The following is a 19249-nucleotide window of genomic DNA, read 5'->3' on the forward strand; positions in this document are numbered from 1 at the left end:
TTTCAAACTAAAAAAAAAAGGTTTTAACTTTACATGCACAATAAGCGGGACATCAAACAATGCTTCCTGCAAAATGCATGTAAGTAAAGCATTTTTTAAAGTCTTCTATAATAAATGCCATTATCATATGAAAAAAGGTGGACATCACATGGCCCTTGTGTATTCAGAACATGCATGTAGCAGGCCTCTTTACCATGGAGCTGGAAGCTCTGGTCAGCTCAGCAGAAGTGAAGTCAGTGTGACCTTGCATTGCAACTTGCTTGCAACTTGATGCAACTTTGGCCAATCATAACAATACAGAGTGTGACACATATTATTGAACTTAAACACTCTAAAGTTGCAGCCAAAGTCACAAAAATAACAATACAAAGAAGGGACTTCGTTGCAAATTTTGTGATTTTAACATTGCAGTCTATGGCACTCATGTCACAATGAAGATGGAGAAAAGTAGTGCAGAAACTATTTTTTGTCGCTTTGACTTGAGTTGCAGCAATTAGGACGACACCCACTGAAATGAATGTGTTTTGACTTGTCATGCGGCTTACTGTGCCACATGTTGTAGCAAGTCGCATGAGAAGTCTCAGCAATGTGACATATATATATGTCACATAAATGCCTGGGACTCCCAATTATATTTAAAAGAAAACAGAGGTGTCAGATGAAAAGATTCTTACCTAAAGGTATAATTTCCAGGAACAAGATTAGTGAGTTTAAGTATTTCAGTGTCTCCTGTAATTTTCTCCTCCCTTAGTGGACCCTTTAGCTCCTCCCAGTGGTAGCTAACAATTTTTTCATCATCTGTGCTCTCTGAGGACAGTAACAAAAAAGAAACAAAATTGATTATTAACACAACATAAAAAGTATGTGTTAGGAACCCAACACAGATACCACACACTGCATTCTCTTATACATGATCTCCTAGGCAATACCTGCACATTTGTGAACTCATTTAATACAGTCTAGAAATTTTGCACACCTATACTGTTATAAATAATGTGAAATTTTCTTCTAATAAACATATCTAACCTATATTAGTTGTTTGTGCAATCAGGTTGCAAAACAAGTAAAGAATATGGCAATTTTGTTATTGTTTTATCATATGTTTGTGATTAAACCCACCCAGTGTCAGCATCATGCTGGAGAACCAGACCACTGTTCTCACACAGAACACAGCAGAGGTCAGACTTGCACTGTGCTCCATTCAACAATGCTGCGCTGGGAGCATAAGCAATCTTGAGTGTAATGGGATGTGATGGACTAATGGAAACCTAGACTGATGCACTTTGTGTGAGAGCAGCATTTTGGCTCTCAACCATGCTACCAGCACAGGGCAGCCTCTTACATTTTTGTCCATTTTATTGAAGAGGGAAACCCATTAACTGCATACATTCACAGATTGGGTCTGATATGAACAACACATTGGCCTACTAGTGGCAAGAAGAAACAGAACACAGCATCTGCCTCAGAAACCAATTGATTCCATTTACTTGAAGGATGAAGGGGTTTAAAGTGGTTGTAAAGGCTGAAGGTTTTTTTTTACCTTCATGCATTCTATGCATGAAGGTAAAAAACCTTCTGTGTGCTGCTCCCTCTCAAAATCACCTGATCCCCCCCTCAATCAAGCGATGTGCACAGGATCCTTGGCTATCCCTGGTCTCTCTCTCCTCATTAGCTGACACAGCAGCAGGAGCCATTGGCTCCCACTGCTTTTAATCACTGCCAGTGAGCCAAGCTGAGAGAGCTTGAGGAAAGAGCGGGGGGCAGGGCCGAAACATAGCTCTTATGTGTCTTATGGATGCATAGAGCAGGGCTCAGGAGTGAGCACGCACCAGTGCCCTCATATCAAGCGGTTTGCTAATGGGGGCACTGGTCAAGGAGGAGGAGCCAGGAGTGCCGGTGGGGGACCAGAGAAGAGGATCGGGGCTGCTCTTTTCCAAACCATTACACAGAGTAGGTAAGTATGACAAAAAAAAGAAAAACAAATATTTAAAGTGACTGTAAAGTCTTGTTTTATTTTCTTTAAAAATAACAAACATGTTATACTTACCTGCTCTGTGCAGTGGATTTGTACAGAGCAGCCCGATCTTCCTCTTCTTGGGTCCCTCACTGGCGCTCCTAGCCCCTCCCTCCTGCTGAGTGCCCCCAGAGCAAGCAGCCTGTGTCAATTTAGACACGGAACCATGGCCTGTCCCCACCCCCTTTCTTTCCTGATTGGCTGACTGACTTTGATTGGCAGCAGCGGGAGCCAATGGCGCCATGCTGCTGTCTCAGCCAATGAGGAGGGGAGTCCCAGGTAGTCGAGACAATCCTACAACATAGCTGGATCTACATAGGGCTCAGGTAAGCATTCGGGGCTGCTGCACACAGAAGGTTTTTTATCCTAATGCATACAGATAAAAAAAAAACTGCTGCCTTTACAATCACTTTAATTTAATTTTTTGATTAAAAACCTTCCTTTATCCTTCAAACACAAGGAAATATGCATTGACAAAAGAAGGCTTGTCTTTTATGAGGGCTGTCTATTAATTTTATACTCACGGCTGCCATCTATGACAGTAGAGGTGGTGGGTAATGAGATTTCTTGGTAGCGAGGAGACACAATGGCTACCGGAGGCTGATTTACTCGTGGCTCTGTAAGAAAATAGTCATAAATATTACAAACATATCCTATTCATTCACCATTAGCAAATTAAGAAATGATAATTGGACACTTACTGGGCTTGACGGTAACATTCACAAACCCCTCTCCATGTGCATTTTCACCTTCCACAATTACCTTGAACTCGTATAAACCTGCTGTAAGCTTGTGAAGAAGAAGAAAAAATAATAGTATTATCTAAACAGAAAAGTTGCATTCACATACCCCATGTAGACCAAGCTGTCATGTCCAAAGGCTGACAGACAAACAGTTATGATGTATATACACACAGACTGGAAGACATTGTTAGCCACAGCCTGGGACGTATAAAGACAGACTTAAAATGAACGGCAGACATATCAGTGTAAAATGTGTCTGTATTAACCTCCCTGGCAGTATTCCCGAGTGTGGCTCGGGTAAATTTTCATTACCAAAAGCGGTAACCACGAGCCACACTCGGGATCGCATCGCAGGATCCAGGCAAAAGTTACTTACCTTGTCCCCAGGATCCTGCGATGTTTTCCCGCTGTGTCCGCAGGCTACGTACTCCGCCTGATGTATTACTGTGCTGGGCTCCGTTCCTTGCGAGCGTCACAACGCACGGGGGTGGAGCAAACGATTGACAGTAGTTGTATGAGATTTTTGATTAGAATGTTTACAGCTTAGTGAGGGAATCCATTGTCGGAAATTCCGATCGTGTGTACACAAATCCGACGCTCAAAGTGCCGCACATGCTCAGAATAAATTAAGAGACGAAAGCTATTGGCTACTGCCCCGTTTATAGTCCCGACGTACGTGTTTTACGTCACCGCGCTTAGAACGACGTAACTTTGTGTGTCGGAAATTCCGACGGAAAATGTGTGATGGAGCCTACACACGGTCGGAATTTCCGACAACAAGGTCCTATCACACATTTTCCGTCGGAAAATCCAACCGTGTGTACAGGGCATTAGCGTGTTTTTTCCTTAGTGTGTTTTTTCCCTTAACATATTTTTTCCTTGGCGTGTTTTTATCGTCTTTTTTTCCTTGGCGTGTTTTTATCGCTTTTTTTCCTTAGCGTGTTTTTTCCCTAACATGTTTTTTTCTAATGCCCCGTACACACGGTCGGACTTTGTTCGGACATTCCGACAACAAAATCCTAGGATTTTTTCCGACAGATGTTGGCTCAAACTTGTCTTGCATACACACAGTCACACAAAGTTGTCGGAAAATCCGATCGTTCTGAACGTGGTGACGTAAAACACGTACGTTGGGACTATAAACGGGGCAGTGGCTAATAGCTTTCATCCCTTTATTTATTCTGAGCATGCGTGGCACTTTGTCCGTTGGATTTGTGTACACACGATCGGAATTTCCAACAACGGATTTTGTTGTCGGAAAATTTTATATCCTGCTCTCAAACTTTGTGTGTCGGAAAATCCGATGGAAAATGTGTGATGGAGCCTACACACGGTCGGAATTTCCGACAACAAGGTCCTATCACACATTTTCCATCGGAAAATCCGACCGTGTGTACGGGGCATTAGCGTATTTTTTCCTTAGCATGTTTTTTCCTTAGCATGTTTTAGCACGTTTTTTCCTTCAGAAATTACATTCATTTTAAAAACAGAATGTTAAAAACAAGTGAAAATTTCAAACAACATTCTTTCATTCAGCGAATGTACAAAGATTTTTCATATGAATATTCTCGTCTGAAAATTAATCCGTGTGACCAGCATAAGTCTCGGTACACACCTATGCAGTTTGCTTTTGATCTTTTTCTGCAGTGCTTTTTGCTGTGCCTTTTGATTTTTGCACACGTGATTTTGCTGCGATTTGCGGTTTTTGCACTTTTTTTGGCCAGTTTGTTGTTGGGCAGATTAAAAAACTCAAATTGCTGCAAAAATGCATTCCATTATTATTATTATATAATAATTATATTATTTGCTCTTTTTGTACTATAAAGGGCTCCTTTTAGTTTTTTTTAACCCCATTATGTTACTGGCCGATTAATCGATTATGAAAATAGTAATCGATTCATTTCATAATCGATTAGTTGTTTCAACCCTACACAGTATAACTGCGTTTTTTTTGGGTTAACAAATGCTTTAAGGACCAAGCCTATTTTTGACACTTGGCGTTTACAAGTTAAAGTGTTGCTAAACCCACAACAGTAAAATCAGTCTGTATATGCAGTATAGCATATTTGTTATACGCACTGTGGAACTTAAGGGATTAACCCTTAATCTTTTATTTTTTATTTTACACTGTCCCTTTAAAAAAAATGTTTTGGATCACTTTTATTCCTATTACAAGGAATGTAAACATACCTTGTAATAGAAAAAAACATGACAGGACCTCTTTAATATGAGATCTGGGGTCAAAAAGACCTCAGATCTCATATTTACACTTAAAAGCAATAAAAAATAAAATAAAAAAAGTATTTTTTTCCAAAAAAAATTAAATTGTCCATTTACCAATTCAATACAAGGCACTTCCCTCCTTCCTGCCCAAGCCAATTTTCAGCTTTTAGCACTGTCGCTTTTTTAAATGACAATTGCGCGGTCTTGCAACACTGTACCCAAACTACATTTTTATCATTTTGTTCTAACCAATAGAGCTTTCTTTTGGTGGTATTTGCTCATCTCTGCAGTTTTTATTTTTTGCTAAACAAATTAAAAAAAGACCAAAAATTTTGAAAAAAAAAAGTCATTGATGAGGCTGCACTGACGGGCACTGATAAGGTGGCACTGATGAGGTGGCACTGATGGGCACTAATATGTGGCACTGATGGGCATTGATAGGCGGCACTGATAGGCGACACTGATGGGTACTTATGGGAGGCACTGATGGGCATCACTGTAAAGGAGGCACTGGTAGGCATTACGTATGGGCACAGATTGGCATAATTTTTGGGCACAAATTGGCATCCCTGGTGGCCATGGGTGGCATACCTGGTGGTCATCCCTGGTGGTATCCCTGGTGGTCCTGGGTGGGCATCCTCGGGGGGGGGGGGCTGCGCTGATAATCAATCAGCGCAGACCTCCCCTGTCAGAGGAGCAACCGATCGGCCCTGCTTTACCTGTGTCTGTCATACGCGAGTGAGGAAAAGCCGATACACGGCTCTTCCTGTTTACACCATGATCAGCTGTAATTGGACACTGCTGATCATGTGGTAAAGAGTCTCCGTCAGAGACTCTTTACCGAGATCGGTGTTGCGTTGTGTCAGACTGACACGCTGAACCACCGATCGCTGCGCTGCCCGTCCCAGCGGGTGCGTGCCGGAGGTCACCCTGAAAGACGTCATACGACGTCCAGTCAGGATAACGGAACCACCGCCCGACCGTTATTTTGCTATAGGCCAGCGGGAAGTGGTTAAAGCCGTTGGGTAGAAGTGATGTTTGACATTGCTCCGGTCCTCCAAGGGCATAGAGTCGAATGGGGGCCATCAGGCCAAAAGACCGGATCGTCTCCACCGCTTCCAAAGGCTCCGGTAAGTGCCGGAGACCACTGGAACGCGGTGGGAGGGGGGCACCTCTACCACCACTTAAAAAAGCATATTCCACCGCATATCGTTTAGTAGCCTGCCGGCCGCACGCATCGGGTCCCCCCGCCATGCAGCGGCGGTGAGTGCGCGCCCTCTGGCGGCTCTTAAAGGGCACAACGTACCCATACGGGGTTTCGCCCAGCAGAGCCATTCTGCCGACGTATATCGGTGTGAGCCGGTTGGCAAGCGGTAAGGAAGGGTGGGCTTCCTCCAGGCTACCCTGCCCTCATGCCTATCCATTATAATGCATGTGCTTCCATTGTGGAGGCTCTCAAAATATAAAGTTAGGACTACAGAAAATGGGGTGCCTTGACAGGGCTCTGTAGCTTACAGATGTATTTACAAATGTGTGCAAACTAAACCCCTGTTTTTAATGCATACTGTTAGACAAGTTAATTTGGCTGGTTGGCAGCCTGGTGGGTAAGTGGAGCTGGGAATTTCTGTGCTTTTGTTTCGCATGTGTCGCCCTTCCATGTGCTCCTTGCCGCAAAGGCCGGTTATAGGTGAGGGCAGTGGCCATTTGTTTAAACATGGCCCATGCCCATGTGTTAAAGCAGCAGTCCTTGTTCACCGCTCCAGCGACCGACACCTCTCCCAGGGGTTACTTCTGGGTATGGCGGCTCTGGCGCTGTGATTGGCCGGAGCCGCAATGACGTCACTCCCGCGCATGCGTGCGGAAGCCGCCAGTAACGACACAGTACAACTGAAGCAATGGCACATACGTGCCATTGCTTCAGTTTGCTTAAGTGCGCATATGCCGATGACGTCGGCACATGCAAATACAGGGATATCTCCTATACCGTGCAGGTTTAGGAGATATCCAATGTAGCTACAGGTAAGCCACATTATAGGCTTGCCTGTAGTAAAAAGTGGTTGTAAAGGGTTTACAACCACTTTAATGAGACCTTAGTACCCTGTTTCCCCGAAAATAAGACCTAGCGTGATTGTCAGCGATGGCTGCAATATAAGCCCTACCCCCCAAATAAGCCCTACCCTGTATCCCCAAAAATAAGCCCTACCCTGAAAATGAGACCTACAAGGACTTTAACTAGGGCTTATTTGGGGTGTAGGGCTTATATTGCAGCCATCACCGACAATCACACTAGGTCTTATTTTCGGGGAAACAGGGTATGTGTAGTTTATAAATTACAATAAGTAATGTAGGCTTGTCATAGAAGGAGTGCATTTTTAATGTAAGAAAAACATGCACCATCATATAACTAAAGGAATATTTGTCTGCCATTGGAACAGAAGTCTAATCTGCAAGTATAATGTGCTACATTTTAAGATCTATCCTCACCTTTGACAACTTGAGTGACTGTGCATGCTTCCCCTCCATTTCTCCACTGTAATCTGTAGGATGAGTAATCAGCCTCCAATCATACGTATATACTTTTCCTATAAATGAATGGAAACAAATAATAGATTACAAAATAAATACAAGCTAAATGTTTTGGTATCCCTTTAAATGAAATCTTTAGACTGTAGGCTCCTACAAGGAGTAAGACAAATCAATACTTTCATTAACTTCTGTTGCAATGGGTAAGCAACCAATATCCAATTCCGATACCCAAACACAAACTATACCCAATATAGAAAATGAAGACTGATAGCACACCCCTTACAGGATATGTAAAAGCATGGTAGCCGATTTCTTTTAGTGAAGACATGTGGAAGGACCTGGAAGAGCACAGTAGATAATCATGAAGTCATCCATAAAATATACCAGAATGATTAGCAATTTTAAGGATTCATTTAAGTGTTATTCTCCAGTGTACTTATTATTTTAGAAGGATGAGAAAACATATTCATGCAACACAGCTGCAACTAGGTGTCCGTACACTATTTAGTGACCTTGTTCTAGAAGCAGTGTGGTCCCCAATTTAATACAATAGCTGCACTTGTAAACGTTTGACACACTCCATAGCAATAGAAGAATAGCATTCTGTGTACATAGCTAGCACATGTTGCAATGGATCACTGGTCAGTGCAATAACTCCTGGCATTTAAAACAATGACAAAAACTTAACCATTCATGTAAATATATTCATGTAAAATCTAGAACATAGCTATATTTTTATGCAGAAACAGGTTTCTATGCCTTATTATCACGGTTTGTATTTACACAGCAGTTCACAGACTTTGAGGAACACGTATAGTCACTAGGAGTCAGTCCGAGTACTGTGTCCATGCACACCCACCATCAATGCCATTTAAATGCCATTTAAAGAACAGACTTCAATCCAACTGACAATAATTGGGAAGACTTGAAAATTGCTATTGTACAACAACCCCTATCCAATCTGACAGAACTAAAGCAATTTATCCACAATTTAACAGGCACAAATTGCAGGATCTTTATATGCCAAACTGACAAATTCTTGTAGTACTTTTTATGCAAATCATATAATAGCAATCCCAATAAAAATCATTTTAATTTAAGCCTGTAACCCCCCCCCCCCAAAAGAAGAAATTCAACCAGGAAGGCGCATATTTGCAAAACACTATATTTTTTACCAGTACATGTACATGTGTCTATAAATAATTTAAAATGTAACTTTAGAAAACAAATGTGTATTCCCTTTGACATAATCCCTAAGGGCACAATAAATATCACTTTTCAAGTTTTTGCAAGTTTTTCAAGTTTTTGCTGGTACAATTTAACTGTGCCTTGAAATGTTTTTACTGAAGGTCACTTACTGGTCACTTTTCAGGTTAATTTGCTAGTGTAACCAGATGTAAAAAAAAAAAAAGTAACCATTGTTTTTTTTTGTTTTTGAAAAAAAAAGGAAAAACTAAGGAACAAACTGTACTATGAACTTGTGTACTGCAAAAAACACCCTAACCTACAATGCGGCAAAACCAATTTACCCCAGGTATTCCAAGAATACCAGGTCTTCTGCTAAAAAACGTTTTCTATAGTAGAGTGGCCAAGTGTACTAGGGCATTACAAGAATTATAAAAAAAAAAAAAACAGTGAGTGGAAAGGAGCTTTAGAGGCAGTAAATGTGATTTACAAGTTTCTTCAATCAAAACATTTTTAACAAAATTCATGGAAGTTAAGCATTCAGGAGCTTATCCAAGAAATTTCAAAAAATACCACATCTGCAAAATGATTGAAGGAATACTATTATGAATAAGTCAAATACTATTAAGGGCTAATGAATAGTATAAGAATAGTAATACATAATATTTTATACAACAAAGCTTTTATTTAAAATCAGTATTAAACCCACAACCAAACATTTTATATATTGCAATTTACCAATTATTAGATGTGGTGGCTGCATTAATTTTCTTTTTATAGGATTTCTTTCCTCTGTTTTCACCTGGTGAACTAGCTGTTAACACACCACCTGTATTAAAGTGCCCGACTATGGATGAATTAGCACAGGGGGCACAACAGACAGCAGCGCTGTAACTCTGGGAAGAGGGTAGTGTTATAAGGCTTACCTGTAGGTAAAATAAATATCTCCTAAACCTGTACGGTTTAGGAGATATTCACTTTGCATGCAGCCGCTGACGTCAGTGGCGCATGCGCTGTGAAGGTCCAGCAGACGCTGCCGGAAAGAAGTCTCCCGCCGCATGCGCGGGAGTGACGACATTGCGGCTTCGGCCACTCACAGCGCCAGAGCCATGAACCTGGAAGACACGCCGAGGGGAAATGTCAGCTCGCTCGGCGTGGATCAGGAACAGTTGCCGACGCCTCGTTCTAAAGCAAGTATTTCATAATGAGCTAGTATGCGGTGCATACTAGCTCATTATGCCTTTTGCCTTACAGGTTTAAAAAAAAATTTGTGCGGGAATACAACCGCTTTAAGATAAAAAGCCTTCTGTGTGCAGCAAACCCCCTCAGCCCTCCTAATACTTACCTGAGCCCATCTCGATCCAGTGATGTCACAGGAAAGACTGGGCTTTCCAGGACTCCCCTCCTCATTGGCTAAGACAGCAGCAAAGTGCCATTGGCTCCTGCTACTGTCAAAGTCAACAAGCCAATGAGGAGAGAGAGGGGGCGGGGCCAGGCCACACGAATGGACACACGGAGCTGTGGCTTGGCTCGGGTGCCACCATACCAAGCTGCTTGCTGTTGGGGCACTGAACAGGAGAGAAGGGCCAGGAGCGCCGGAGAGAGACCCGAGAAGTGGAGGCTATGGGCTGCTCTGTGCAAAACCACTACACAGAGCAGGCAAGTATAACATGTTTCTTATTTTTACACAAAAAAATTAGACTTTAGTATCACTTTAAAGGAGAAGTCGAGCTTTTTAGGATGGCCTTCTCCTCTGGGTCACAGGAGTGCATCCTGACTTCCCAAGTCTGGATCCGCCAGCTGCCTTGATTGATGGCAGTCTCAGCGAGCCGCTGAGACGGCCGCTCCCCGCCCCTCCACAGCTCAGCGCTCCAATGAGCGTGGAGAAGCAGAGAGGAGAGACGCTGACTGACAGGCAGCAGCTCTCCTCTTGGGGATCTGTGAAAACCAAACCATTGGCGATGTTCGGTGACTCGGTTCTCATTGCAGAGACGGCGGGGGACAGCCGCAGTATCGGTCCGATGCTGCATCCATATAGGGAAGTATGAATAGGAAATAAAAAGAAAACCCATACTTCTCTTTTAAATGTACTAACGGATTTAAATAGACTAATAAAGTGAACCTGAAATCAAGCTCACACTTTATAATCAGTTACAGCAAACAGTTTTTTTTCCCTTTTAGGATAAAGGTTTTACATAAATAAATAAAAGCCAATCAATGTAAGCACCCGTTAGTGATAAATTGTTTGTCTCATCCCTGTAACCTGATACATTTGGGAGGAGAGCCTGTTCTTTAGAAAAACAGACTTTCTGGCTGGATCACCAGATAAAAACAGAAGAAAGAAAGCTCAAAAAAGAAAATGAATACTGCCATTACATCACAAGAGATGATAAGCTGTAATATAATAAATGCTTGCTTTTGGGTTTAATAGTGTTTTAAAAGGGGTTGTAAAGGCAGGTTTTTTATCTTAATGCATTATGCATTAAGATAAAAAACCTGTGTACAGCAGCCCCCCCTCGGCCCCCCAATACTTACCTGAGCCCCATCTCTGTCCAGTGATGACCATGAGTCTCTTGGCCATCTGAGAATCTCCCTCCTGATTGGCTGAGACACAGCAGGGGCCCCATTGGCTCACGCTGCTGTCTATTCAGGCAGCCAATCAGGAGAGTGAGAGGGCAGGGCGGGACCTTGTTCTCCCCTACCTATGCACTCTGCGCAATCTCTCCAACAATCCTTTTCCTCTCTCTGATCACTACCTTATTAGTTTCACTCTCTCCCTGTCTTTCACCTCCTCTCCCTCTAGAAAGATTTCAACCAATATAAATCTGCCCTCCAAAAATATAATTCCTGCCTCCACACTGCCAAGCAGACTTATTTTATCACTCTCATTTAGAACTTCTCATCCAGTTCCCGTCAAATCTTCTCTACCTCCAACTATATATTGGAATATTGGGATATTAAAGGGCCAGTAGCGAAAACTCACAAGTCTGTTACATCAGCACACTGGCTCCAAACAGTTCCAAAAATTGCATGCAAAGATAAAATCTTTTTATATGAACAGTCAATTTGGCAAGTTTTTGTTTTTATATTACGTCACATAGTTATTTATTTTTATTTTTGCTGGTTGGAAATATGGCTCCCACTTGCATGTCCAGGCTGTGCTAGTTGGCAAAATGGCAGCGGGTGCTAAACAATCGATTGTATACAATGGTATATAAGGAAATAAGAGGTCTTTTGACTCCATCTCCTTGAGAGAGTCACATGATTAGTGACGAAACACGTCAGAGGCAGAGTCAATGGCATCATCACGCTAAACCAGAAGTGAGGTTGTGACGCGTGGTAAGAAGGTGATCCAGATTTCCTAATATTTCTTAAGTGGGCAGCAAACTGTATACCTACAAGCCATACATCAATGTGCACGGGTTAAAGTGCACTGATCCGTGTGAGTGTATTATTTGGATTTTAATAAGATTTGAATCTTTTAAAGTGCAGTGATGGCCTATTTTTTTATTTCATTTGAGCTTTGAAAATCTGAGGATTCAGATATCTTGATCAAAACCAAAATTACCCAAAGCACAAGTCTACACTGAACACATTTCAGCAAATTGAGTCCCATCACCCATTGAAGTGCAAGCTCAGAGACGACATAACTCAACAGCATAAGGCTAAGGGCTCATTCGTAACATGCAGCAAAGCTTTTGGGTTACCGCAACGTGTGATATGCCTTGTGGTACGCAGTTAAAAAAATAAAGGCGACATGCCCTAAATTTTCCTGCGTTAATGTGTTTTACAGTCCATTTAATTTGAATAGGCTTCCTACCTGGGCACACTGCAATGTGCCTCAATGCATAGTACAAAACCATGTGTGCACATTACAAACAGGTGTGAATTGATCCTTAGAATGTCACAACCAGCAACAAGTTGAAGGACTAGAAAAATAAACACCTTAACATACTGTAGCTTTGAACATTTCTGGCTATCAAGTCTGGACATGCATTAGCTAAATATGCATCGAAGAAGGTAAAGAGGAACCCAGCAGATACCCCAGGGAACAGCTTATTTCATGAGGAAACATTTATGGGCTCCCGAGTATGTCCCCATACACCTCTACATATACATACACACTGAAATTACCTTCAGGAGGCTCTGGAACAACAAAGGCATTCAGCTGGACTTCGTTTTTTGGTAAGGTGATTTCAGCACTGCCCCCAGCAGACACCACAAGCTTGATTGTGACTGGAGAGAGACACACAGATATTCAATTGAGATAGTTACATTGACAATCCAAGTTCTTCAACAATGCGTAATGTACAGTTTTTTTTTTTTCACAGAATTTGGTCATGTGATTTCCATTAACCAGAGTTTAGACTGACTGCTCCTCCCCTTCAGTAGAGATTATATGACCAAAAAATGTAGACTATCACACAGGTAACCAGCACTGAAGGGGTCTGGGGGTGGCATTTTCTCTAGTTTACCCCTTCCATTAAGCTGGCCATAGATGATTAACTTTTTTTCATTTAGTCAGTGGGCCGTGCAAAAAAAAAAAGCAACGGATCCCTCCATCCACACAAAGGAGGTGGATGGGTGAATCCCCTCTGCTGGGACATTGTATTCTTACAGCGCTGTCAGAATAAGATGATCAGTGGCTACAGCTGCTCATCAACGAAAGCCTTCCAACTTGTTAATTTGCCAAAAGTTGATCTAACAATTGACTTCTGTTGAACATGGATAGCCACACACTTAACGAAATTCAGCCGGTCCCGGCTGAACCAGCCAAATTTCAATCCATCTGTGGCCACCTTTACCTCCTCTTTATTTATCCATCCCAGTAAAACTGTTTACATAGATTTAGTTAACATTTGAGAATAAGTCTAATTTAAACTAGGCGCTACCCCATATCAGCTGGACTAACAAAATCTTCTGACATGGAATGTTAAAAACAAACAGAACTGTTCAATAAAAAGTAAATGAAAGGATAAAGATTAACATGGAATATCAACCAGCAGTTATTTGAGTTGGCATAACACAAAACAAACATTTTCATTCAACAATGGCGGCTGTATTAAAAGCGGATTGTAGGCTTGTAATGCCAATATAATTTTTTTCAGTTTTGTCTTTAAGAATGCTTTATGTCAGCCAGGAATCCTATTCTTGTAAGTTCCCCATGGCAGCAACAATCCTTCTGGTATAGTCATATTATACAGAGGTATAGAAAATGCTGCGCTAACCCAAAAGAAAACAAAAAATGACAAAAACAGCTAGCTGGCGTCTCTAGCTTCCCACATTGCCAATTTTTTATCTGTCTGTGATCACTTTTATCATGTTTGCATTTTTGACCTACACCATTTGGAGTGCCTTTTTTTCTTCCTCCATGGTTCTACTCCGAATTGTTTCCTTCTGGCCATCCTGTTCCGAAACCGAAGGGTGTGCGCAACAGCGGTTCAGCTCCTGCCCATGATGGCTACTCTTCACTGGTGACCGTGACCTACAGGACATCACTCGTTTGGATATCTCGGGAGACTATCCCCTATGCTCTATCGACGTACTGCTATACGGCATGTGCGTCCTACGGATCTGGTAAGGGTACCCAACTTTTTCCCATTTGAAGATTTATGTGCCTTGTCATCTGTGGTCGCCTTTCCATTTGAGTGTCTACTCACCTCCCAGGGTTTATGGTATCCCACTCTTGGAGAAGACTTTCACTCACCTTATACCCCATGGATTCTGGTCCCTTGCTGTCCCATATTTCACTATAGATTATTTTGATTATATTTAGCAGGCCATATTGCTTGTTTTATATTTGGTCAGCTATTATACCTCACTTATTCACAGGTGTATCTATAAGAATAATATTCTTCACTCATGTTTTATGTCTTAGCGCACTTAATTACGTATAGTCATATTATAGAACACCTTTAAATGCAAACGCTTATAGCAGAAATCTGCCCAGGGTGCCCAGTGCAATTTTACAATTTGAATTCAGTTTTAATTAAAAAAATATTTTCTAAGTATCTTTTTTCTGGACTCCCGTGCTGCTTTGTATATTTCCCAATGAAGCTGGTCTAGGGGAAGGTGTTGATAGAATCCTTATACATGAAAGATGCAATGCTGGCCTCTCAGGGGGTGGTTTGGTGACTGGTGTTGTAATGCGTATAAGCCTAACAGTAGAGCCTTGTCACCAAAAACTAAAGGTGGGTACACACAGATTGATATTCAGCCAGCTCAGCGGGGACAGACAAATTTCAATTTGTGACGTCAAATCGGTAAATTAACTTCTGTCGAACAGGACTATTGGAAAACTCTCATTTGATCATCGGCTGCAGTGCTGATCAGTGTATTCTGACAGTGGAGAAATGATGGCTTCCCCCAACAGGAGAATACAATGGCTCAGTAGGAGGGAATCCCGCGTTACCACTATCTGTGTTGATGGGTAAATCAAGCCAATTTCTCTTTGTCTATAGGCAGCTTAACTCTGAAATTTGCTCTGTCTATGGCCAGCCTAATGCTGTGCACAAAAACATGAAGTTGTTCAGAAATCAGACTCACCAAATGTTATGCTTCTGAAAGTTGTTACCTCTCACATTAAGCAATTACAACTTATATATTCTGCTTTGCTAGATATATGTGCAAGGCTTAAAAATACATACAATACATGTATATATTAGGGATGCCACCCTCTAATATACAACAAATTTATCATTTAAAAAAAATAATATAGACTATTTACATATTTTAAACAATGCTTGCACCACTCATGATTAGATTTAGGTGATCATTTATCAGATTTATACTTCTTGTAGTACTGCATTAATTTTTATTCTGACTGATAATAGATGTTCATGTGCATTCCTCAAATCTCATAGGGCATGTAAAATAGTGACCAAAAACGCTCAATTTGGTAGACAAAAATGCATTAAGAGCTCTCCAGTGTAAACATGAGGAAGGAAGGAAATACAGAAGAAAGTGAATAAAATACATACTTGTTCTTTTTAAGTTTGATTTGCGTTTTGCAAACGGATAATGTAAGGGCAGGGGAATTGCTTTGATTAAATAAAAGGGTACAGAAAACAAAAAGTCTTCCACGAAGAAGACAATGAATTACAGGACATCAAAGAGCTGAAACAATAAAAAAGGATCCTGAATATTAATTATTAGCTATAGGGTTGCCTTCTGGCCAGGAATATAAGAAAAACAGGTTAATTCTCAGGAAGAATGGAATGAGCTAGAGCTTCTGGCTTCTCCTATCCAGTTAAACACAATGTAGAGGAAGGCCCTGTAGATACATAATATTTCTAGCCTCCTGTAGTGCTATATGCCTCTGAATAAATTGCTTTAAAACTGCTGAACATTCTTTTCAAGACAAGTCCACTTGTCACTGCAAAATAGGTGCTGAAAAAAAAACTTTGCAACGCTCAAAAAAACACTAATTTATTGGTTTAAATCTATGGATTTACAGCTTTTGATTTGAATACATGAATGGTGGAGTTAACATGCAACTGAATTTTAGAAACACATAAAGACTTACGAGAGAAAGAGCTGGGAACAGACCGCTTAAAGCCACCTGTGAGGATCTGATGAGCTACCGAAGAGATCCAGGTGCCTGCCTGGTCCGCAGCCAGGGAAATCCAATGGAAAAAAAGAACAATGGCGGCACAGCCGGAAGTAAAATCAAAAGAATTTATTGAAAGTCCATAAAATCAAGCAAACATGACAAACATCAATCCAAAAAAGGTGCATTGGATGAGTAAGCACATCAGTGTGAAACGTGTCCACTGAGCACCTTTTTTTGGATGTTTGTCATGTTTGCTTGATTTTATGGACTTTCAATAAAATTCTTTTGATTTTACTTCCAGATGTGCCGCCATTCTTTTTTGTTTCCGCATAAAGACCCAGTACATGCCTAGTACACGCGATAAGAAAATAGGATGAAAAATACTGATTTCGAATCGATTATTGTACGATAATCTGATTATTAGTATACAGCTTTCGGGAGCTGATCACAACAGTATATCCGAAATTATCCAAAGGGACAAGCATGAAAATTTTTCTCATACGATACCAGAACCAGCAATTTTTGTTTAGGCTGGGTTCACACATGTGCGGATGTGGGTTTACCCTGGGGTCCGATGCGTGTCTGTTCACCGGTTCAGGTGCGATTCAGGTCCGAAATTTTGCCTGAATTTGCACCTGAACCGGACCCATACAGGACCCTTTTAGAAATCCAATCCTCGGCTGCCCTGGACCTGTGTGAACCGGCTCTATTGAGAGCCGGTCACACTTGATTGTCGTGAATTGGATGCTGGGAAATCCACATCCAATTTTCATATATGTGAACCCAGCCTTAATCAGTACAGTAGGTGATCAACACAGGGCTAACCAGCACTGTCCAGACAGAGGGTCAAGGGTCCTGCATTCTCATAAAATTGTGGGAGAATGAAAACTCCTTCTACAAGCTTTAACCAGACACAGATAGAAGTCACATGACTGCTATATACTGGCTGAAGAGAAAAGGTATTTAGCAGTTTATATTTACTAAAATAATTGCATTTCGAAGTTCTGTGTAGTGTGGGAGACCAGATATAGTAAATGCAGGTTTCTGGGTTTCGGAACACTTTAAAAGTGTTTGTAATGACATTTTTTAAATTTAAAATAATAAACATGTTATACTCAGCTGCTCTGTGCAGTGGTGTTGCACAGAGCAAGACCAAACCTCCTCTTCTAGGGTCTCCTGCCGGTGAACTCAGCGCCCCCTTTTCTGTGTCTTTCCACACTGCTTGGAAGACACGTAGGCTGTATCTGACACACACACATTTGGCCTTCCCCTGCTTTTTGTTTACAGAATCTGATTGGCAGCATCAGGAGCCATTGGCTCCCGCTGCTCTCAGCCAAGCTTGTGTGAGTGGGGCGAGAGGAAAGAACACCGGCAAACGTGTACAGCACTGAATTAAAACAAAACTCAGAAAGGTATTTTGGGAGGGGGAAGGGTACAGCAAGAGGCAAAACATTTTCTACCTTAAAGTAATTGTAAAGTCTTGTTTTATTTTTCAATAAAAACAACAAACATGTTATACTTACCTCCTCTGTGTGTGGATTTGCACAGAGCAGCCCGGATCCTCCTCTTCTCGGGAGCTTCTTCAGTGCTCCTGGACCCTCCCTTCTGTCGAGTGCCCCCACAGCAAGCTGCCTGCTATGGGGGCACATGAGCCGCGTCACAGTCCCCTGTGTCCACTCAGAAACGGTGCTGCAGTCTGGCCTCGCCCCCTCTCTCCCCTGATTGGCTGACTGAATTTGATTGACAGCAGCGGGAGCCAATGGCACTGCTGCTGTGTCTCAGCCAACCAGGAGGGAGAGTCTCGGACGGCTGAGACACTTGTGGACATCGCTGGACAGAGATGGGGCTCGGGTAAGTATTAGGGGTGCTGGGGCGGCTACTGCACACAGAAGGCTTTTTATCTTAATGCAAAGAATGCATTAAGATTAAAAACGTTCTGTCTTTACAACTCCTTTAATGCAGCGGATGTAACAAGGTAAAAAAGAGTTTTACCTTTAGAACCACGTTAAACTGGACCCTTTCCAATTAAAGATTTTTTAAAGCGGGACTGTGTTGAATAAAATAAATAAGTAAATAGATAAAAAAAAGCAAAGTCTGTAAGTATGTATATCTTCTTTCAACTCCTTGCACAACCTGGCTCAAACTGGATAAGGGGACGCCAGCACTGTTAATCTGCCCATACACTACTAGATCTTTGACTGAATATTCGTATGAAAATTCTCAGTACAGTCAATGACTTTCATTTGCTTTTAACATTTATTTGGAATGAATATACTTTTGCAAACAAAACAAAAAAAACAAAAAAAACACATATACTGAATTAATTTGTTTAAAATTTTCAGTCTTGCTCCTTTGCAATTCTCTTGTCACTGTGGTCAACAACGAATGTGGATTTGACCCCACTAAGGATTTTGAAATCAAAAACAGAAAACATTAAAATAAAAAATTTAGAACAAAAGTCTACTAGTGTATGGCCAGCTTTAGACAATCATACTCTACTGCAGTTCAGTATGAAAAGTCTACAGCTAGCCATACACTCAGTAAATTTTGGGCAGTTCCTGAAAGGTAGCGGTTAATAAATCTTACTCTGAATGGTCTAAAAGGTATTAATGGTGTACCAAGGTTCAGTGTAGGATCCTTACTTTTTAAAATATTTATAAATGATAAGGGTGTGGGAAGTACCATTTAAAATTGTCCTTACAGGAGGTCTCCAACTTACATGCCAACCTAAATGCACTATTTATCTGGGCTACTATGTGCCAAATGAGGTTTAAATGTTGATAAAGGTAAAGTTATGCACTTGGGGGCTAAAAACATGCATGAATCATACATACTAGGGGGAGAACAGCTGGGGGAGTCAATGGTGGAGAAGAATTTGGTTGTTCTGGTAGATCGTAGACTTATGCAATGCCAAGCTGTAGCTAAAGTAAAATCTTTTCTTGGAATAAAAGAAAGTATAAACTCCAGAGAAAAAGACATCATTTGCCCCAGTACAAATCATTAGTA

The 19249-nt window shown here is 41.4% G+C and overlaps 1 protein-coding gene across 1 annotated transcript in view; it reads right to left on the reverse strand.

The window, feature by feature from the left end:
- The window catches only part of KIAA0319L (KIAA0319 like), a 163062-nt gene that overhangs the window by 74706 nt on the left and 69107 nt on the right, over positions 1-19249 (reverse strand). The window contains exons 6-10 of the mRNA XM_073615590.1: positions 12826-12927; positions 7465-7562; positions 2716-2803; positions 2539-2631; positions 675-807 (exon numbers count right to left, since the gene is read on the reverse strand). Coding sequence (XP_073471691.1) covers positions 675-807; positions 2539-2631; positions 2716-2803; positions 7465-7562; positions 12826-12927 — 514 coding nt within the window. The remainder of the gene's footprint in view (positions 1-674; positions 808-2538; positions 2632-2715; positions 2804-7464; positions 7563-12825; positions 12928-19249) is intronic.

Source organism: Aquarana catesbeiana, linkage group LG02 (assembly GCF_042186555.1).
Source record: "Aquarana catesbeiana isolate 2022-GZ linkage group LG02, ASM4218655v1, whole genome shotgun sequence".
NCBI classification, from domain to species: Eukaryota; Metazoa; Chordata; class Amphibia; order Anura; family Ranidae; genus Aquarana; species Aquarana catesbeiana.